Source organism: Hypomesus transpacificus, unplaced genomic scaffold (genome assembly GCF_021917145.1).
Source record: "Hypomesus transpacificus isolate Combined female unplaced genomic scaffold, fHypTra1 scaffold_176, whole genome shotgun sequence".
In the NCBI taxonomy this organism is placed as follows: Eukaryota; Metazoa; Chordata; class Actinopteri; order Osmeriformes; family Osmeridae; genus Hypomesus; species Hypomesus transpacificus.
The window spans coordinates 12,254-33,887 of NW_025813730.1; the positions used below are offsets into that span (position 1 = coordinate 12,254).

General features: G+C 50.4%; 2 protein-coding genes across 4 annotated transcripts in view; both read right to left on the reverse strand.

The window, feature by feature from the left end:
- Positions 1 to 1,637: 1,637 nt before the first annotated feature.
- LOC124489120 (fibroblast growth factor receptor substrate 2-like) lies at positions 1,638 to 7,437 on the reverse strand. Of its 2 annotated transcripts, XM_047051775.1 has the most exons (7): positions 7,004 to 7,437; positions 6,305 to 6,384; positions 5,989 to 6,080; positions 5,237 to 5,423; positions 4,265 to 4,405; positions 3,650 to 3,813; positions 1,638 to 2,861 (listed from the first exon to the last, which is right to left on the reverse strand). In XM_047051775.1, exons 3-7 carry the CDS (start codon positions 6,052 to 6,054, stop codon positions 1,719 to 1,721), a joined length of 1,701 nt encoding a protein of 566 aa, XP_046907731.1. In that variant the 5' UTR covers positions 6,055 to 6,080; positions 6,305 to 6,384; positions 7,004 to 7,437; the 3' UTR covers positions 1,638 to 1,718. The 2 variants fall into 2 exon arrangements, with proteins under 2 accessions (XP_046907731.1, XP_046907732.1); XM_047051776.1 differs by lacking the exons at positions 6,305 to 6,384; positions 7,004 to 7,437 and having other exon boundaries at positions 5,237 to 5,555; positions 5,989 to 6,073.
- A 79-nt stretch (positions 7,438 to 7,516) lies between these two features.
- Positions 7,517 to 21,634, reverse strand: part of LOC124489119 (receptor-type tyrosine-protein phosphatase beta-like) — a 32,421-nt gene continuing 18,303 nt past the window's right edge. For both annotated transcript variants that reach the window (XM_047051773.1, XM_047051774.1), the window contains 24 exons: positions 20,327 to 20,590; positions 19,380 to 19,643; positions 18,781 to 19,044; positions 18,233 to 18,496; positions 17,611 to 17,880; positions 16,814 to 17,077; positions 16,382 to 16,648; positions 15,765 to 16,049; positions 14,881 to 15,159; positions 14,504 to 14,653; positions 13,964 to 14,303; positions 13,539 to 13,636; positions 13,182 to 13,287; positions 12,809 to 12,880; positions 12,167 to 12,184; positions 11,976 to 12,057; positions 11,652 to 11,742; positions 11,450 to 11,526; positions 11,081 to 11,215; positions 10,302 to 10,424; positions 9,862 to 10,025; positions 9,456 to 9,591; positions 9,122 to 9,242; positions 7,517 to 8,635 (listed from right to left, as the gene is read on the reverse strand). In XM_047051773.1, coding sequence (XP_046907729.1) covers positions 8,613 to 8,635; positions 9,122 to 9,242; positions 9,456 to 9,591; positions 9,862 to 10,025; positions 10,302 to 10,424; positions 11,081 to 11,215; positions 11,450 to 11,526; positions 11,652 to 11,742; positions 11,976 to 12,057; positions 12,167 to 12,184; positions 12,809 to 12,880; positions 13,182 to 13,287; positions 13,539 to 13,636; positions 13,964 to 14,303; positions 14,504 to 14,653; positions 14,881 to 15,159; positions 15,765 to 16,049; positions 16,382 to 16,648; positions 16,814 to 17,077; positions 17,611 to 17,880; positions 18,233 to 18,496; positions 18,781 to 19,044; positions 19,380 to 19,643; positions 20,327 to 20,590 — 4,157 coding nt within the window. In that variant the 3' untranslated portion in view covers positions 7,517 to 8,612. The remainder of the gene's footprint in view (positions 8,636 to 9,121; positions 9,243 to 9,455; positions 9,592 to 9,861; positions 10,026 to 10,301; positions 10,425 to 11,080; positions 11,216 to 11,449; positions 11,527 to 11,651; positions 11,743 to 11,975; positions 12,058 to 12,166; positions 12,185 to 12,808; positions 12,881 to 13,181; positions 13,288 to 13,538; positions 13,637 to 13,963; positions 14,304 to 14,503; positions 14,654 to 14,880; positions 15,160 to 15,764; positions 16,050 to 16,381; positions 16,649 to 16,813; positions 17,078 to 17,610; positions 17,881 to 18,232; positions 18,497 to 18,780; positions 19,045 to 19,379; positions 19,644 to 20,326; positions 20,591 to 21,634) is intronic.

The window sequence follows — 21,634 nt, forward strand, 5'->3', positions numbered from 1 at the left end:
TCGTTATACCATTTGTGTTATATTGTTATTTCATTATTCCCAAAAAACAAAACAACCAAAAACATGCCGTAATACTTAAATGTGTGTTTGAGTTACTAAAATGACAAAACGATATTACGGCCCTATTTTGCGTTTGTCAACACGGGTTGCAAAATAGAAAAACCAATGGCCACAAGGTACACGGACCGGAGTCAAAGGGTATTCAGAGTAGCTGAAAATAGTTGGCGACTTAACATCAGATGTGTGATATCTTGCCAGCTAAAAACGTATGTTGTATAAAACCAATTACTTTAGCGCCGCAAGCCCTGGTTCATAAAACAAGTACCACGGCCGGGAAATTGTCATCTGTATCGAGGCGCTATGTTATAAATTGTTGAACTGTATTTTAGTTCCCTCGAATCCCAGACGTGCGGCCGAATATGGGACTTGCAGTCAACTTCAATTTGATTTGTGCCCTAGACTATTTTCCATAAAAATATACAATTCCAACATACTCAAAAGATAGCTGAATCAATGTAACGATAATGAGGTTAGAGATGGTCCTCCTCTTCGGCACCGACAAAGCAACATTAAATCTCACATGAGAAGATCAAGTCAACCCTAAAAATCTGATGCTGGATTCACGGTCCCAAAACCTGCTGATGTGCTGAAGAATGGAGAGATGATCCCCCTTCGTCACTTTAGGAACTATCAACTAGCAATCACACTGCTAGCGGCCGTTCACATACCAAACAGTCCACCCAACATCACACCGTCCATCACTTACTGTTCCAGTACACCTCCACATACAGGGACAACATTCTCTCGGTACAGATTAAAACAGAACAGACATTTATTGTGCCAGGATCTACTGTGCAGACTTGGAAACATTATGCAGTGTATCATGTAATTATCAGATACTGAAATTACAGCAGCATGTAGTGAACCCTATCAAATAAAAGGCTAAATGGAATGCTTTGTTCAGTAATACTGATTTGGACTATATACGAGGAGGAGGAGGAGGAGAAGGAGGAGGAAGAGGGATGCAGTCCAGTCTTATTAACATAATAAACAACCCAAATGCACAGTAGAGTGAAGGAGAGGAGGCCTTATATTACCATAGGAATAAACTGGTATATGGCAAGTACCTATTAGTGGTCTACCTGAACTCCATAGCAGGTGACCATGTGATCGTCATGTCCCTGAACTCCATAGCAGGTGACCATGTGATCGTCATGTCTCTGTCTTGTTCAAGACAAGGGGAGGAGCCTCGTCGGTCCCAACGTCTCTGCGTCACGTGATTAAGACAAGGAAGGCACTGTGTGCCGGCACGTTTTTTCATGTAAAAAAAAAAAGATAGAGAGAGGGAGGAGGATAGCAGAGCGAGGGGGGGGGGGTGTTCAGACAGAGGGAGGGAGCAGGATAGCAGAGCGGGGGGCATGTTCAGACAGAGATAGGGAGCAGGATAGCAGAGCAGGATAGCAGAGCAGGATAACAGAGCAGGATAGCAGAGCAGGATAGCAGAGCAGGATAGCAGAGCAGGATAGCAGAGCAGGATAGCGTGTTCAGACAGAGATAGGGAGCAGGATAGCAGAGCAGGATAGCAGAGCAGGATAGCAGAGCAGGATAGCAGAGCAGGATAGCAGAGCAGGATAGCAGAGCAGGATAGCAGAGCAGGATAGCAGAGCAGGATAGCAGAGCAGGATAGCAGAGCAGGATAGCAGAGCAGGATAGCGTGTTCAGACAGTGCTCTTAGTGGGCAGCTCCGTGCTATTGTGTCGCGTTTTCCTGGAGGTGCCGTCGTCGCGTGGCCGAGCCTTCTGCAGGCTGGACATGGCGGCCGTGCGCTCGATGTCGATGAAGGCGTACAGCTCGGTGCGGCGTGTGGGCGTGGTGGGGGGCAGCGGGGAGGTGGGAGTGCGAGGGGTGTGGGGGTTGCTGCTGTCTGAGGCCGCCTTGTTGGCCCCGCCCCCTCCGCCCGTGCTCTCCATCTCCACCTCGATGTAGTTGAGCGTCTTGGCCCAGTCCGGGCCAGGTGGCGGCCGGCGGAAGTCGAAGTTGAAGACGGAGGGGCCGTCCGTTCGGAGGTGGGCCGTGTCGGGGCGGTGGGCCGTGTCGGGGCGGTGGGCCGTGTCGGGCCGGCGGGCGCTGAGCGGCGCCGTCACGTTCTCCGTGTTGACGTAGTTGTGCGAGGGCTCCAGCAGTGCTGCGGAGAGGGGGTGGGAGCAGGACAGCTGGAGCAGGCCGTGGTGGTTGTAGCCGTTCACGGACGGCGTCTTCACCCCGCCCCCTCGCCCGCTCTCCTCCTCCTGCCGGCTGAGCTTGCGAGCCTCCCAGACAGGCGGGAGGGCCGGCAGGTTCTCGTAGTCCAGCAGGGCCGTCCGCCGCTGGGCTGAGTTGTTGACGTTGTGAAGGTCGGGGGTGAGGGGGGCCGGGCGGACACAGGGAGGAGAGGTGACGGGGTTCGAAGAGAGGGGAGCCGCCCCGGAGGACGAGCCGTTGGACTGTGTGTGTGAGAGCTGGCTTTTGGCCTCTGTAGAGCCTCCATGTGTGTCCATGTGCTCGTTAGTCTCACTGGTCTCCCCAGACGAGCCCTCCTCCTCCCCATCGTCCTCCTCCCCCTCGCTGTGCTGCCGTCTCTCCCTGGCCATCAGCTGCCTCTGCACGGGCGTGGGGCCCAGGACAAAGCGAGCGCCCTGGGACTCCAGGAGCACCTGCGGCTCCGGTTGGGGGGGAGGGGGGTCGGGCCGCGCCCGTGGTGGCGGAGGGGGGGTTGGGGGCAGCTGGCTCTGGGGCGAACCAGGGCTCTCCAGGGGGCTGGGCACAGCAAGGGGGCTGGGCTGCTCGTCCAACAGGCCTGTGGTGTTCACATACGTGTGGATCTAAAGGAGGGGACGGGGGGGGGGGAAAGTCAACATCACAGTCCAGGAACTGGTTCTCATTTCCTACATTGTTCTCTCCGAAAAACTATAGATCATGTTGTTTTAACATTAGACACACAATCTGTGCAATCAGATGGTGGTTGAACTCAATAGAAGCTCTGTTGATGATATAATGACTGCTATGACATTGCTTCGGGCTATTCAAATGCAATCTGATTGGACTAGTGCAATGTCCTTTTGTAAAGCTCTCTCTTGGAAGTCGCTTTGGATAAAAGTGTCTGCTAAATGAATAAATGTTTGTATTAAATACTTTTGTGATCTGACAAAAGGAGGTGGGTCTCGTAACGTATGCTGCTATATTCCTGCCTCTCGGACCAAACTGGAGTGATTCATGTCTCCATCGCTTAGTGGAGCCATATAGAGCAAACAAGTCCACACTGCATGTGCTTCAACTTCTTACACTGTCCGGATATCAAGACAAAGACACACAGAGATTCCTGGCTTCCCGCCAGCGTGTGTTCATCCAGGTGTGTGTGATGCTAAGGTGTGTGTGTTGCTAAGGTGTGTGTGATGCTAAGGTGTGTGTGATGCTAAGGTGTGTGTGATGCTAAGGTGTGTGTTGCTAAGATGTGTGTGTCTAAGGTGTGTGTGTTGCTAAGGTGTGTGTTGCTAAGGTGTGTGTGTCTAAGGTGTGTGTGATGCTAAGGTGTGTGTTGCTAAGGTGTGTGTGATGCTAAGGTGTGTGTGTTGCTAAGGTGTGTGTGTTGCTAAGGTGTGTGTTGCCGTACCGCTTCGTCGCCTCCCAGCAGGGGGTGTGTGCTCTCGTCCCCCAGGGATGGCAGCCGTGTGCTGGCCACAGACGGGAGGCGGCTGGAGGGGTGAGACGGCTCCTCACCTACAGAGGGGGTCCGGCTCACACCGTTGGGCACCGTGGGAACGGAGTAGCCCAGAGCTGCATGCACACACACACACACACACACAGGGTCGTTAACACATCATGGACTGAACACTCTTTCCTTCATCAGTCAGTAGATGGTATATAAATAAAAAGCCTTTCTGATACAGGAGTCAGGTGGCTGAGCGGTTAGGGAATCGGGCTAAAATTACATTGTGTCCTTGGGCAAGGCACTTCACCCTACTTGCCTCGGGGGGAATGTTCCTGTACTTACTGTATGTCGCTCTGGATAAGAGCGTCTGCTAAATGACTACATGTAAATGATACATCAGCAGAGCACACAGGAGATGCTCATGATAACACTGATGAGGTTTTCGGACATATGGGATAAAGAGACAGTGTGTGTGTGTGCAGGTGTGTGTGTGTCTCACCTGCAGGAGTGTGTGTGTGTCTCACCTGCAGGAGTGTGTGTGTGTCTCACATGCAGGTGTGTGTGTGTGTGTCTCACCTGCAGGAGTGTGTGTGTGTGTGGCCTGGTGACTTGGCTCCAGCACGGCCTCCTCCACCACACTGATGCTGTGGCTGTGCATCACCTCCTGCAGCATGTTGAAGATCTCCTCAGCACGGGGACACTTGAAGGCAAAGATCCCTGCCAAGCACAAGCGAACACTGTCAGCATCCACAGGAAACTCATTTTAGTCTCTAGTCATTTCTGTATCCTTATGTTCACCTTTTGGTCTAAACTGGTACAAGATCACAAAGAGTTAGGCCGATATGGTGCTGTGTGCATGCATGCTGACAAGATACACATTCTCAATGTCTAAATACAAGAAACACAGAACCAAAGGTATGGCAAGACATCAGGGACAAACCACACTGCAAGAGAACACCACAACAGCCTAGATGTGTCAGATCCACGTCTTCGACCACAACACCACACCAAGCATGGCCATCAATACTGGGACGGTTCTTAGTATTGTGTTGTCATGGTTACGAAGTGGCAGCTTGACTTACCGAACACACTAGAACCCCCATAGCAACCCTCCCAACCCCCATAGCAATCGTCCAGCTCTCCAACACCATCCTTTTGGAAGCATAGGGGTCATAGAACAACAGGTTTCACTGGGCGAAACTGCGGTCTGTCACACACAGTTCAAACTATCAAACCTGACAGAGATAAACAACTAGGGAAGAAAGTGAGATGAGACGACATCACACATTTAGGATGGATGGATTCTGTTTGACCTAATTAAGTATTTGGGGTTTAGTTACAGTTGTGCATTTCTAATAAACACTACCCATATATACTGTAACTATCTCTAAGTACCTATCCATCCACCATATGCCTAAAGCGAATCTCTGGCATGAAACTGTCATCTCTGAAAAATAAAGTTAATTAAGAGAACAGGTGTCCAGCCCTGGGAACTAACAGAGAATGTGTGTGTGTGTGTGTATGTGTGTGTGTAGGAGCAGCATTTACCCTGTCCAGTCTGACAGCGCCGGCCACTCTCAAAGGAAAACAGGTTCGAGTCATATCCATAGCGACGCAGGCACAGGTAGGGCCACCTGACGTCGTCACGGCGATGGGTGTGGAGGACCAGCTCGGCCTCGTTCAGCTCCATCACGCCGGCGCCCAGCTCATTACCATCATCATCCACGTTCACCACCTGACAGCACACAGCTCATTACCATCATCATCCACGTTCACCACCTGACAGCACACAGCTCATTACCATCATCATCCACGTTCACCACCTGACAGCACACAGCTCATTACCATCATCATCCACGTTCACCACCTGACAGCACACAGCTCATTAGCATCATCATCCACGTTCACACCGAGACACACACAGAGACACACACACACACACAGAGACACACACCAAGACACACACACACACACACTCGCATACAGACACACGTTGCAATTAAATAGTGACTAAGAATGAATCACTGTTAGGACTTAGTTAGCTACCAGGGTGGGGCTTCAACCTGAGCTAACACTAAGGCCTATATTGACATCATATTGATCACTCAAACATGTGAAATGGATCCAGAGAAGAAAAGAATATGAAGAATTCTGATGGTAACTGTTCACATAAAGTAACCATAGAGGCAGCCTAACACCACATTTAAGAATCAAAACATTCAATGTAGCACCTTATAACATCAGTTGATATCAACAAATTCAATGTTATTTCTGTAGACACTGCACCAGCAGAGACCCACCTTAAATTTGGTTTGATGATTATCTGGGATTGACTGTTTCTCTGGACAGCTTAAGCAGCTACCCATGGCTGCTTCAGAGCTCCATCAGCTGCCTGTGATGACCAAGAGACCAGTTCAGTTCACCGTTTCACTGACTGGAACCAGAGGGCATCAACAAGGCAGGATATTGGGAGCGTGTGGATGGGCAAAGCCCAGTGGAAGAGACTTGCATTTGACTGCAGATGAAGAGGTGACTGCAGAGTTTGAATACTGAACTGAATACATGACAAAGTTCACATCGGGATGTGTTTACTCCACTCAGCAGAGCGCTACTCACCTATTTTCAGCTACCAGTAACCCTGGTCCCATTCTCAGAAGCCTGGGGTCACTCATGCTCTGTTAGGGACAGAGCGTAGGCTGGAGAAGGAAAGTCTGACATTTCAAGCTGTGATTTGATTACATCATTGATTATGGATACTGACTTGACTACTGAGAAACTCAACAGTTTGCCACAGACAGTTTCAATGTAACGACCACATATGGTAGGTAGGAAGGTTTTAAAAAGAGAACACAGAAAGGCTAGCTACTGCTTGTTTACAGAATTATTTACTTTGGCTAATCTAACCAACTAGGTTAGTTCAAGTTGAGTCGCTTACTAGCTATAATGGATGACTTGCTAGGGGTAGAAACCACATAACGTAAGTTAGCTAGTTTTAACAGTAGCTGGCTAAATGTTTGTTTTTTTACTCAAACCCGGTGAAGTTCAAATAAAATATACTACTACACAAGCAGCGCCAACACATTAAATAAATACTCATGTTGTGGTAAACATTTCAAGCAGATGGCCAATTAGTAGAATCTGACAAGGTATGCCAGCTAGCTAGAAGACAACTTAATAGCAAGCTAATTGGCCAGCTAGCTGTCCGCTGCTTGAATAGAATAAGCTAATAGTTAGCTAGCTAATTAGCTCGCGCTAGCTACTTTTCACAACAGGGTTTCACAAATACAATATAATACAGTAATATGTAATGCTTACGTGGCGCTGAAAAAACTTCTTCCACGCTTTCTTCCAAACTTTCCTAACGCAAAGTATACCAACTTGATGGTGAGCTATCTCATACGATGCTCATAAAAGAAGCAAGCTCGCTGTAGCCTGTTAGCTCAACTCAATCACCACCATCTTTCCTCTGCGTTGCCAGAGCGCCAAAAAAACAATCACAACTTCTTTCAAAGCTAGCTACCGTACGAGTTCGCGAAAACAATAGAATAAAAACCGATACCAATCCATGAATAATCCCTTAAGTTTCCATATGGGAACACATTTTTCGGTTAAATATTGTTTCTCCTTCCAAAAATCAAGTTTAGTTTTGTCGTTTTCTAAGTGGCTAACTTGCTTGGCTAAATCACAGCAACTTAGCTAAACTTCCGAGAGTTGGGGGAAGAAACTCCAATGTAGTAAATGTGTGGATCTTTGCGCAAGCGCGGGGACATGATACAATATAGCAGAGTTAGTAGAGTTACTTAATATAATAATAGATATGGATGTAAGTTAAATTAATTCGTTTACTTTATTGAAAGACTCAAACAACATATTGGGAATAGAGTGAACTATACGATACTATGGTTTGGGTTATGATTCACAGAATCCGTCGTGCATTCCTTACAATTACTACCGCAGTCATGTTTAGGCAGGTAAATAGATGTTTATGATAAGAAGACTACACACCGATACCATGAGACAATACCATACAGGAACTCTTATACACAAAGTAAAACCCAAAGGGTAAAAAATAAAACAAGTTTTTTTGTAATAAAATCTGCTCCTTGAAAAACTTTTAAGCAGGTTTTAAAGTATCGCCACCTACACAATATGTATCAATGCTGTAGTAGTAGTGCTGTAGTAATATCCATACATTATATATATATATACGAGTTAAAACATAGTTTCAATTTTCTCAAAACTCGTGTAATTTTTTGTGTGATGTAAAAAAAACTAAAACGTATTATTTAGTCTGAGTGAGCCAGTTTTCTTATAATCATTTTAAATGCTGTGTACAAAAGCGCATTGTGAAAATATAAAGCATTTTTACACCCAAACATAAAAGAATGTAGCAAGTATATACAATTGTGTTACATTAAGAATTCTGTTATAATTAAATAATATAGTTTCTAATATAGATTTCCCAGGTATTTCTGTTAAAAGTACAATAGGTAAAGATTTTTCAATAACAAATTAAAGTTTTATAGGGGACAAAACTTGTCCCATATAACATGTCCTTTTAACATATTGTGCAAGTTAATCAGACCCTCTGAGGGCTCAGGGCCAATGGGAATCGAAATTAATAATTTCCAGTAGCCCGCTACTGTCCAGCCAATCCCCTTCAATGAGCTTTCTTCCTTTAATCTGTAAAAATCACTGTCAATCAAACTCAAACTGGAGGAAAGCATGGGAAAATTGAGGGCTCTGTTTTTCAAATAAGAATATAGTTTATAATGTTACCTATTGGAGTTTTAACATTGGTCTTAAAAATAAAAATACAAATGGTAGAAAAATAAATTTGCCATATATCCCTGTAGTGTGAAACATGTTACAAACATGTGTCATGTTTAGATACTTTCTCCCCTTAGTAGTCCATATACAATCTTTAGCGTCTGGTGCACACCATATCTGAGGGTCCAAGAAAAAAACAAGTTTAAAAGAGTTTACTCTCTACAGTAAGTGTTAACTTGTTTAAACTTTGTGAAGAAGTTTTCTGTGTTATTCATGCATTCATGCGCAGATACGGGGTGCTGCCTTCCCAAGCAGAAACTGGACATTTGGTCAACAGTTTGTTCATGTTGTTCTCGATACAATTAAAGGCAGGGTAGGTAATGTTTTTGAGAATTTCAATTTTTACTGAAATAAACTTCACATCCTGATAGAGATCAATAAATCAAATGCTCTGACAGTAAAGTTCAAGGGAGGGGGTGGGACATTTCGGGTTAGATAATTTCAAACAAGCCAAAACTGCTACTTTCGCAAAACGCAACTACCCTGCCTTTAACACTTGCTTTGACATGTGGTCGGGTCTCATGTCTCAACAATGATTTAGAGATGATAGGAGGTCTGATCAGCCTCAGTGGTTACTGGAGGGCACCATGAGCAGTAGTTTACCTCTCTGGGGGTCTGGGTTCACATTCTCGTAGATCGGGTAGAGAGGATTCTCCTGCTCGTTCCGTAGTTTCCTCGCTCTGAGCACATCTCTCACACACTGGTGAAGGTACGCGTACTGGCACTGTGCAGGGGAACACACACGCATCATATAAACATACACAGCATCATGTTTAACACACAGCCCATATAATGACACAACAGGTCATTACACAGAATTATCCATGATATGCATGCACACAATACACATACACTCAGGGACTATGAAAGAGAGGCACACACACAGACACACAGACACACAGACACGGTCAGACTGCTTGAGTCCTGGGCCTCTGACCTCAGTCTGAACCATGTGAGAGCGGTGTAGACGTAGGTCGAACACTGCCCCATATAAATCCACTGTGTCCTTTGTCTCCATCTGCTGTAGAACTCTATCCAGGCAGATGAAGGTTCCTGTCCGGCCCACACCAGCACTGGGAGGAGGGGAGAACACCCCCATTCAGACAGCAGCAGAAACACAGAAAAGCATCTGACTATGTATGTAGTTTCCATTTCAGGAAAGCCCCTGAAGGAATGCCTAAGAATACTTAGGCATTCCTTCAGGGGCTTTCCTAAAATGTTTTTTTGCAAAAAGACAAAATTACATTATCAAGTCTGTTTTCATTAAAGAGGAAACAAGACGCATGTGTATTTTTATATAGTGTTATCACTTTGTAGTGTTTGAACCACACCCAGCCACCCACCTGCAGTGGACCACAGTGGCCCCAGCACCAGGACTTCTGTTGATGTAGTCGCGGACTGTCCTGACAAACTGAATGAGGGACTGTGTAGTCTCTGGGACCCCGTGATCGGGCCACACGGTGTAGTGGAACTGACGCATCACCCTGGAGAAACTCAGCTGCTCCTCCTGAACACACACACACACATGTACCAGTAAGCTGGAGCCATCCTTATTTAAATAGTATATGGGATGGGCTGGGGATTTAAGGCGTTAAAGCTTTTGTTATACTGCTATCGTAAGTTGAACAGTTGTGTTTTGTATAGCGTCACTGTTTTATGAAAGCGGAAATGTTTTCCAATGGCTTGATGAAAAAATTGCAATCAAGGTGTAATAATAAATAAAATTGGCAGTAAATCATAGTGTAGCTGAAAGAATTGAAATGAAAAGGTAAGTGAATCTCACGCTGCAGATCTTGAACTCGCGGATGGTCCACTCTGGCAGAACCGACTCAGACAGCATTTGCACGATGAGGTCACCGTAGTACAGAGGGTCCAGGTCAAACGGCCAGTAGTGGTCACACTTCACCTGCAGCGGGCAGAGACAGAAACACCGTCAGGGACCTGCCCCCCATGCCCCCCGTGCCCCCTATGCCTCCCCGTGCCCCCTATGCCTCCCCGTGCCCCCTATGCCTCCCGTGCCCCCCATGCCTCCCCGTGCCCCCCGTGCCCCCCATGCCCCCCATGCCTCCTGTGCCTCCCGTGCCCCCCCTGCCCCCTGTGCCCCCCATGCCTCCCCTGCCCCCCGTGCCCCCCATGCCTCCCCGTGCCCCCCGTGCCCCCCATGCCCCCCATGCCTCCTGTGCCTCCCGTGCCCCCCCTGCCCCCTGTGCCCCCCATGCCTCCCCGTGCCCCCTGTGCCCCCCATGCCTCCCCTGCCCCCTGTGCCCCCCATGCCTCCCCTGCCCCCTGTGCCCCCCATGCCCCCCATGCCCCCGTTCCTCCCCTGTCCCCCGTTCCTCCCCATGCCCCCCGTGCCTCCCCTGCCCCCTGTGCCCCCCATTCCTACCAGCTAACAGCCACCATGTTGTATCTCTCTCCAGGGTCAGAGAAATCTCTACCGGGCTAGTGTGCCTATACAGGGCCATGTACTGTAAGACATCATAGATCTGTCGACCAAACACTAGATCGTGTCGTGTTATGATAATAACTGTAAAGGAAACAGCAGCCACTGGGAATACCCACCCTGCCTTTCTCCACACACTGCGTCACCATGACGATGTTGTGGACGTTTTGCTCCCACGCCATCTTCCAGAAGTCGTCTTTGGTCCCCGGTAGAGGACCCTGTGTGGCTATGTACTCCCTTCGGAAGTTGTTACCCTGAAGGTTCAAAAGTACCTCTTAGATACGGTCATGCAACTCAAAATCACATTTTCGTTATCCCTTATGTGAACAAAAAGACTGTTTAAACCATACACTTCTGATCCTTCATTTTCAACGGTACTTTCCATATGCAGTGTTTGTATGTCAAATTAAAGTGTCCGCTAAATGAATTGAACTTAAATGAAATGAAAAGTCGAAGTGTATCTCAGTTGCGCCTCATGATCCACTCACAGGAATGTAGCTGGCGTTGATGTAGTCTGAGCAGGGGTCATCATCCACGTACGACAGCTTCACACGGGTCGAATCGTCTGCACACACATGAAAGATCATATCAAACAAACATGAAGGGATGGATGATGTGGTTAAGTCGTCTCGAGCTGGATGCACTTCACAGCGTTGAGGGCGTGTGGAGGTCCAGCTGTCATCCACTCACAGGGTAGGATGTTGTTGTAGCGGTTCTTCCCTCGGTTCTCCGGGAGCAGGGCCGTGTCCAGAGGCTGGTTCCGTCCCACTTCCTTCAGATCCTGCTCATTCACACATGAACATCTTATTCATGTGGTAGAAGCAACATACAGGCAGTGTGTATATGAAGGGTCAAATACAGAACACAAGCCTCTCTATTGTAAACGTGCATTTAGTGTTTGTACATGGTCTTTAGTTAGCCCTAACATTAACCCTAACCGTATATTTTTCTGAAAAAAAACACATTTAATAATATGTTTTAGTATTTGAGCACAGACAAGTCCTTGATAGGTACCTCGTACTCCTCAGAAAGCAGGTAGTTAGAGTCGGCCTGCAGTTTGCTGTAGTGAGACTCAAAGTGCAGGGTCTTGATGGGGCTGCAGAGGGGAGGCAAACAGCCAATAGCAAAACCAACCAGACAAACACGGCAATACAAAAACAACTGTGAAATTAAGCAGAAACTAAAGCAAGCATCTCTTAACATACCTTGAAATGCGTCGATTGCTGAAATCAAGTGGGATGAAAAAGAACATGTTTTAGTACACTCATTTCTATAGCACCCTGAGATTGCCTTTACAATAACAATTCAAATGCATTATTATGATTATTATTGTACCCCCTGACCCCCATGTGCCCCCAGAGGAGGACTGTGTCTTACCCCCTGACCCCCATGTGCCCCCCAGAGGAGGACTGTGTCTTACCCCCTGACCCCCATGTGCCCCCAGAGGAGGACTGTGTCTTACCCCCTGACCCCCATGTGCCCCCAGAGGAGGACTATGTCTTACCCCCTGACCCCCATGTGCACCCCAGAGGAGGACTGTGTCTTACCCCCTGACCCCCATGTGCACCCCAGAGGAGGACTGTGTCTTACCCCCTGACCCCCATGTGCCCCCAGAGGAGGACTGTGTCTTACCCCCTGACCCCCATGTGCCCCCCAGAGGAGGACTGTGTCTTACCCCCTGACCCCCATGTGCACCCCAGAGGAGGACTGTGTCTTACCCCCTGACCCCCATGTGCACCCCAGAGGAGGACTGTGTCTTACCCCCTGACCCCCATGTGCCCCCCAGAGGAGGACTGTGTCTTACCCCCTGACCCCCATGTGCCCCCCAGAGGAGGACTGTGTCTTACCCCCTGACCCCCATGTGCCCCCCAGAGGAGGACCTCCTGCTCATGTGGACCACTGGCCTCTCCTGAAGACTCCTGCAGGAGAACACAGAACACCGGACAGAACATAGAACACAGAACACCAGAACATCAGACAGAACACAGGACACCAGACAGAACACAGAACACCAGACAGAACACCAGAACACCAGAACATCAGACAGAACACAGGACACCAGACAGAACACAGAACACCAGACAGAACACAGGACACCAGACAGAACACAGAACACCAGACAGAACACCAGAACATCAGACAGAACACAGAACCACAGACAGAACACAGAACACCAGACAGAATCTTTCTAACCGATGGTATATATGGGGAGATGCTTACACTTTGTGAGCCTTCTGTCTACAGATGAGCAGAGCTGTGATGGCCACCATCATGGCCACCAGGAAGGTGCCGGCACTGATGCCCTCGATCACCCCAGTCAGAGGCTCTGGGGAGGACACACACTGGGAGGGTGAGGCAAGGTCACATTAACCACCATGTGGCTACATGCTAGTTACTATAACCTTAATAGACATCATAAACTTAATGTCAAGTGCTGCTGTAGTTACATGGTAGGTAATATAACACCTTAATGTAAAAAAGGTTGCAGAGAACTATCTAGGGTGAAAATCCCAGCATGGTCATCTCTCCATCCATCTATCTCCTCCTGTTCCACAGCAAAGTGAGGAGCATCCGCACCTGCTTCGGTGACGAGGGGGAGGGAGAGGAAGGTGTCGGTGTAGAGAGGAGAGCCGTGCTGGTCCTCATCCAGCTGGGTGAAGGCACGCACGCTGAGCCTGAGAGACACACAGGCTGTCAACACACACCTCCATGTTCACACAATCTGTCTACACACACCTCCATGTTCACACAGTCTGTCAACACACACCTCCATGTTCACACAGTCTGTTAACACACACCTCCATATTCACACAGTCTGTCTACACACAGCTACACCTCTATGTTCACCATATGTGTTACTCATTTAACAGACTGTTTTATCCACAGCAGCGTACAAACAGTGCAGATGAGGACTGAGAGGTGCCTGGTTATTCAATTGGGGAAGCCTGAAAAAAACATGTTGATGTGCATAAGACCGGACAGTCAAATGGAGCTTTCTCTACCTGTATGGGGTTTTGGGTTTAAGAGGTCCATCACAGAATGGGTTCGGGCCTTTGTCCTGGTCCTGGCTCTGGTCCTGGTCCTGGCCCTGGCCCTGGCCCTGGTCAAGGCCCTGGCTCTGGCCCTGGTCCTGGTCCTGGTTGTGTGTGCGGTCGCAGGTCCCTCCCAGACTGTCCATGCCGGTGCCCAGGTTGACCTCCAGGCTCTGGGTGGCGCTGTCAGGACCCTGGGCACAGTGGCTAGGAAAGTAGCTGGTCTGGTAGGCCGTGATGGAGCTGTTGGAGCGGTACTCCAGATAGGAGGGCATGGGGTGCTGCTGCTCTGGCTGCAGGGTCTCACTGTCTGGAGTCACATGACAGAACACAACGCTTCACATCCCAGTCACGCAAAACATTCACCTCAGTGTATTGTGAAAAGAGTGTGTGTATTCTGTGTGTGTGTGTGTTAGAGCTTGCTGTGTGTGTGTGTTAGAGCTTGCTGTGTGTGTATGTGTGTTAGAGCTTGCTGTGTGTGTGTGTGTTAGAGCTGCATGGCTCCAGTACCGTCAGACTCGGTCACTATCACTGTGAAAAACTTGACGGCTCCGTTGACGTCACTGAACCAGCTGCAGTTAAACTTGAAGAAGATGGAGGACTTAGTGACCAGGGCAGAGCTGTCACTAACACGGGCAGAGAGGGAAGGCAGGGGCGGGCCTGAACAACACACACACACATAACACACACACACACAACACACTTGTGACGGAGTAGAAAACGAGTCTGTCATTAGTAGGACTATGAGTTGTGGCTATATAAATATAATCATAGTAACCATACAGGGATACAGTGCCCATATTGTAAAGCACAGCTGAGGGACTATACTATAGATGACTTTATCTATCCTCAACATAACCACACCCCCAGTCCCCCCCCCTTCTCACGGTCGATCATGGTGACCACGCTGTCCTCGGAGGCCTCGCTGGTCATGCTGTCGGAGATGGCCTTGACGGACACGGTGTAGCGTTTGTGGGGGTCCAGCTGGGTGATGTGGTAGACGGTGGAGTCTCTGCCGGTGCGGCGGGAGTACACCAGCGTGCGGGAGTCCCGGTGGAGACACTCGATGGTGTAGGAGTCGTAGTCAGCCTCCGGGGGCGCCCAGGAGCAGGAGATGGAGGTGGAGCTCTGGGGACGACAGTGGAGGCTCTGCACACGCTCCGGCTCTGGAGGGGGCAGAAGGATGTCAGCAGGGGGGCAGCAGGGGGGCAGAAGGAGGGCAGCAGGGGGGCAGCAGGGGGGCAGAAGGAGGGCAGCAGGGGGGCAGCAGGGGGAGAGCAGGGGGGCAGAATGAGGGCAGAAGGAGGTCAGCAGGGGGGCAGCAGGGGGGCAGAAGGAGGGCAGCAGGGGGGCAGCAGGGGGGCAGAAGGAGGGCAGCAGGGGGGCAGCAGGGGGGCAGAAGGAGGGCAGCAGGGGGGCAGCAGGGGGGCAGAAGGAGGGCAGCAGGGGGGCAGCAGAGGGGCAGAAGGAGGGCAGCAGGGGGGCAGAAGGAGAGCAGCAGGGGGGTGGAAGAGGGGCAGCATAGTTACACAGCAACATAGGTTCCGGACTGGTTTTAGAAAACGATAAAGAGAAGGTGTCTATGAAATGCTAATATTGTGTAATATTATTATACTACTAGCATCATACTACTATTATTATACTATTACTTGGAGCTTGTTTGTTTTAATCCTGGTAAATACTAGAGACATAAAGGGACATCCACAAAAGGAACCACCCCACTATAGCAGACCACCTCCCCAGTTTTAAGAGCAGCGCTGGTGCCACCTACTGGTGCGGATGTTCTTGTGGATGGCGAGGCTGAAGGCAGGGCTCCCCCCGGCTCCCCCGCTGACGGTCTGCAGGCTGAAGCGGTACAGCCGGCCGGGGTACAGGCCCCGGAGGATGCGGCTGCCGGAGGTGCGGGTATGGTAGGGGTTGATCACCTCCAGCTGGTCCCTTGGGTCCCACAGCAGCAGGAAGTCATCGTAGTCCGACCCCAGAGGGCCGCTCCAGGTGACCTCCAGGGAGGTGTTGGTGACCCCTCCGAAGGTCAGGGACGACGGGGGTCTGGGGGCTGTGGGGGAGAAGGAGGAGGGTGAGGAGGGTGAGGAAGGTGAGGAGGAGGAAAAGGGTGAGGAGGGTGAGGAGGGTGGGGTGAGGAGGAGGAGGATGAGGAGGGGGGAGAAGGAGGAGGGTGAGGAGGGTGGGGTGAGGAGGAGGAGGATGAGGAGGGGGGAGAAGGAGGAGGGTGAGGAGGGTGGGGTGAGGAGGAGCATGACAGTTACACAGTACCACAGTTAAACACTACAGTACTACAGTTAAACACTCCAGTACTACAGTTAAACACTCCAGTACTACAGTTCAACTAAGCGTGTGCTCAGTGAATAAGGTGGAGGTGAGTCTCACTGGTCCTGCCGCTGGCTGCGGCCCTGTTGGACAGCTCCCCGCTGTGCGTGAGCACCACGGTGCTGTAGAGACGCCCCGGGACCAGCTGGGGGAACACGTGCTGCCTGACCTCTGACCCCAGGTGCTGCTCAGCCTGCTGGGAGCCGTCGGGGTTGTAGAGGGACAGCAGGTAGCCACTGACCTCACCCTCCGCACGCTCCCAGCTCACCTGCAGGGCCTCTGATTGGTTGAGGCTCCTCGCCTGTAGGGAGGTGACTGCAGCAGGGACTGGATGGGAGGAATGGGGGAGAGGAAGGGGGACGGGAGGGGGGGGGGGAGGAAGAGGGAAGAGGATGGGTTGTTTACTTTACATTCCCTTATTGGGGGAGGTCAGAACGAATGAGTGAATGAATGAGTGAATGAATGAGTGAATGAATGAGTGAACATGCGTACTGGTCCTGGCCCAGATGGCAGAGTCATTGGTCTGCTCTCCGCTGCGTGTGAGCACCACCAGCCTGAAGGGGGCGCCAGGCGTGAGCCCCAGGAAGGAGCAGCGCAGCGTGCTGGGAAGACCGCTGCGCCGGTCATGGAGGCTGTCATCCCCGGCATACAGGAACACGTCGTAGCCCTCAAACTCGCCCTCCGGTGGAGACCAGCGGAATGACAGGCTAGTGGTGGTGGTGGTCTGGATGGACAGCTCTGTCACAGCTGCTGGACCTGAGGAGGGAAATGATTCTTTCATCGAAAAAGGTCCTCTTATATGTTATGGTTTTCTCACCATAACATATAATTGCTTCTCAACTTCACATACATTTGACCAAAAGCCCAACAAACAGTTGAATGTACACAAAGTGTGCAACACTCCACGTGGAGCACTGTGTATCACTCAGACGTGAACATCCAGCAACGCAGCAAGACAGCCGAGAGGCGTGTCTTACGTGTGCCTGAGAGGCGTGTCTTACGTGTGCCTGAGAGGGGTGTCTTACGTGTGCCTGAGAGGCGTGTCTTACGTGTGCCTGAGAGGCGTGTTTTACACACGCCTGAGAGGCGTGCCTTACGTGTGCCTGAGAGGGGTGTCTTACGTGTGCCTGAGAGGCGTGTCTTACGTGTGCCTGAGAGGGGTGTCTTACGTGTGCCTGAGAGGCGTGTCTTACGTGTGCCTGAGAGGCGTGTTTTACACACGCCTGAGAGGCGTGCCTTACGTGTGCCTGAGAGGCGTGTCTTACGTGTCCCTGAGAGGCGTGTCTTACGTGTGCGTGCGTCTGCGTGGACACCCTCGCTGTGCACGTCTCCGCTGGCGGTCTGGACCAGGACCCGGTACTTCCTGCCCGGCGTGAGGCCGTGGAAGCGGTACTGGGTGGTGCCGGCGGCCTGGGAGGAGTTAGCCAACAGCCCGCCCCTCTCGTCCAGGAGCTGCAGGATGTAACCCTCGGCAACGCCGTGAGCCTCCTCCCAGCTCACCTGCAGACTGCTACAGCTGTGGAGGTTATCCACCTGGAGACCTGTCACTGCTGAGGGGACTGGAGGGGGAGGGAGGGAGGGAGGGAGGGAGGGAGGGAGGGAGGGAGGGAGGGAGGGAGGGAGGGAGGGAGGGAGGGAGGGAGGGAGGGAGGGAGGGAGGGAGGGAGGGAGGGAGGGAGGGAGGGAGGGAGGGAGGAGAAATATATAAGAACTAGTAGAGTGTTGGTGATCGATTATTTTAGTTACAGCACGAGGGATGGATGTAGTTCAGTTGAGTATTTAACTGAAAACCAAGAGGTCCCAGGTTCAAATCCCCTGTATGCAACTTGTAGAGATTAGATGACATTGATTACATTTACTAAAGATACTTGAAATATACTCAGTCTTCTTTCATGACATCATGGAGCTTACCGGTACGTGCGTTGGCTGTGAGGCTGTTGTTGAGCTCTCCGCTGAGGGCCACCACGGTAATGCTGTAGATCTGCCCAGGCTGCAGGGAGCTGAAACCCAGCTGGTTCTGGTGCTTCTGGATGGGCCTGGACTCCAGGCGGCGCGCCCCCTGCTGGAGAGAGACCAGGAAGCTGTCCACGTCCCCGCGCCCGGGCGTCCAGCTGGCCCGCAGACTGCTGCTCTGACCACCGTTACTCACATGGATGTTCTTCACCTTGCTGGGGACTGGAGAGGAACACGCATCAAGTCACCACAATACTGGTTTACCTCTCTGCTTTTTAGGATGTTATGAAGACATGTTTCTATTCTTGACACTCTGCCCGTGTTTGTCACTACTGTTAGGATTTAAACTTGGGTGACACTCAATCTGACTAAGCTGCTTATCAGAAGGTCAGCAAAGTTCAACAAACTGAGTCCATTTCCCCAAGCTACACATCCCCATCCCTCCCACAGACGATGACCTGACAGCCAGAGGTCAGGGTCAGCTGAGGGGTCAGGGGGTCATCTACCTGTCCGGCCCTCGATGAACTGAGCCCTCTGATTGGGCCCGCTGAAGGTGGAGACGTGGATCTTGTAGAGGCGGCCGGGCGTGAGCGAGGAGAGCAGGCACTCCCCGGCCGCGCTGCCCAGCGTGAGGGGAGGGAACACCTTCATGTCGTTGAAGAGGAGCTGCACCTCGTAGTGATCCACGTCGCCGGGCGGAGGCAACCACGTCACGCGCAGCTCCTCCGTGCCGCGGCCCGCCAACGCCAGAGCCCTCACCGCCGCTGGGACTGAGGAGGGAAACCCACAAGGTTACAGAGGTCAAAGGTCATGTGTCGACATGTCCAATTTGAGTCATGCCCTTGAGTCATGTTTATTTGTTATGGTTCACTCAACAGACACTGCAATAACTTCATTTTCCTGATTGATAGGTTTATAAGAACTCAACCATTCGTATGTCGCTTTGGATTACTAAAGCATCTGCTAAGTGAAGAAAATGTCAGGTAATGTGATTTGGATCTGGATTTGGAAAGCAACTACTGACGTAATTGACAGCCTGAAACACGAAGAAGGCTGGAAAACAGGCCCACAGCAGAAACACAAGCAGACGCTCCGTGTCACTCACAGGTGCGTCCGTGGGTGGAGGCGCTGGTCTCGTACTGCCCGCTCCAGGTGCTCACCACCACCGTGTACAGCCGCCCCGGCACCAGGCCGTTGAACACACACTCGTTCTGGGTCTTCTGCACCGTCTGGTTCTGGTGGAACACGTTGTTATGCTTGATGACCACCTGGTAGTGGTCAAGGTCCCCCGCCGCATGGCGCCAGTACACCTTCAGGTAGTCGTCACGGGCAGAGTGGATCGCTGTCGGGCTCTGCACACTGGACGGCTCTGGATGGTGATTAGAGAGGTGAGGAAGTGATAAGAGAGGTGAGGAAGTGATTAGAGAGGTGAGGAAGTGATTAGAGAGGTGAGGAAAGGTGATGAAAGAGGTGACTAACCACTGAAATAATAGAACCATCCACTTCTAATCCTTGATTCACTGCAGTACTTTCCACAAGCACTATCTGCTACCATCACTTCAGATGAAAGAGTCTGCTACAGGTCATGTGACGTGCTACAGGTCATGTGACATGCTACAGGTCATGTGACGTGCTACAGGTCATGTGACATGCTACAGGTCATGTGATGTGCTACAGGTCATGTGACGTGCTACAGGTCATGTGACATGCTACAGGTCATGTGACGTGCTACAGGTCATGTGACATGCTACAGGTCATGTGATGTGCTACAGGTCATGTGACGTGCTACAGGTAATGTGACATGCTACAGGTCATGTGATGTGTTACAGGTCATGTGACGTGCTACAGGTCATGTGACATGCTACAGGTCATGTGATGTGCTACAGGTCATGTGACGTGCTACAGGTCATGTGATATGCTACAGGTCATGTGACGTGCTACAGGTCATGTGACGTGCTACAGGTCATGTGACGTGCTACAGGTCATGTGATGTGCTACAGGTCATGTGACGTGCTACAGGTCATGTGACGCCTGCGACGGCAGGGGACTTACGTGTGCGCTCCTGCACGACCGTGTGGTTCTCATAGGAGCCGCTGCGGGATGCGATGGAGATGTCGTAGAGACGCCCGGAGACCAATGAGCTGAACACGCATGACGGGCTGGTCTTGGACACGGCCAGCGTGTGCACCGTCTTCTCCCGGTCGCTCAGGGTGACCAGGTAGCTGTCCACCTCGCCCGGGGCCGGGCGCCAGGACACGCTGAGGAAGTCCATACGACCATTGTTGCTGACAGTGACCTCGCCAACTGCAGCCGGGACTGGGGGGGAGGAGGAAGCGTCATTATGAGAGGTAGGACTGGGGGGTGATGGGGGAGAGGAGAGAGAGAGTAGAGGTAGGACTGGGGGGTGATGGGGGAGAGGAGAGAGAGAGTAGAGGTAGGACTGGGGGGTGATGGGGGAGAGGAGAGAGAGAGAGTAGAGGTAGGACTGGGGGGTGATGGGGGAGAGGAGAGAGAGAGAAGAGGTAGGACTGGGGGGTGATGGGGGAGAGGAGAGAGAGTAGAGGTAGGACTGGGGGGTGATGGGGGAGAGAGAGAGAGTAGAGGTAGGACTGGGGGGTGATGGGGGAGAGGAGAGAGAGAGAAGAGGTAGGACTGGGGGTAACAATAACTTAAAGCACTTTGTAATTGTTGACACTTATCAAATTGTCAGGTCTGAATTCTCCCCATCACCACCAAACACTGTGTAAAACCCCTCCTGCTTTCAAATTAAACCCTACAGTCAGGCCTCTGTCGCCTACAATTCCCCAAACTCACGTAAATACCCCTCCCCTGGTACACACAACACCGATGTGCTATTTTGTTGTTAAATAGTTTTAAATTAGACACCCCTGAAATATTTAAGGGCAACTTATATTACGCATATTGCGCATATTAACAGTTAATTAATTTTTTTTGGACTGCTATGACTATCCTGCGCATTGTCGTAGAAGGGCTATCATCACCGGTGTGCAGGAACTCACTTGGTTTTTAATAATGGACATCTAGGGATATATGTTTCGAAATAATTTTTCGTACTGGTAAAGGCCTTTCTTTATTTTCATTGTTAATGCTTTATTCCATAATTGTTTTACTATTCGTTCTGTACTCTGGCCATCGTTGAAAATATCGTTATAATAATATATTCATATTTTATTAATGTTATTTACCCGTTCAGATTGTTCGTGATGCAACTGTTATTACGTCATAATGGCATGCAAATACATATAATTACAAAATTCTAAGCATTTGGTCAGAGGCGCGTTAACTTTCTGTCGCTGCATGAACCCATGCAGACGAGGTTTTTGTGTTCAAACGCTATTT

Coding starts and splice junctions, on each gene's coding strand:
- LOC124489120 (XM_047051775.1), bottom strand. CDS start 6,054: ATGGGTAGCTGCTTAAGCTGTCCAGAGAAACAGTCAATCCCAGATAAT. Junction 5,424..5,988: donor ATCATCAAACCAAATTTAAG/GTGGGTCTCTGC, acceptor GTGTGCTGTCAG/GTGGTGAACGTGGATGATGA. Junction 3,814..4,264: donor ACACACACACACTCCTGCAG/GTGAGACACACA, acceptor GTGTGCATGCAG/CTCTGGGCTACTCCGTTCCC.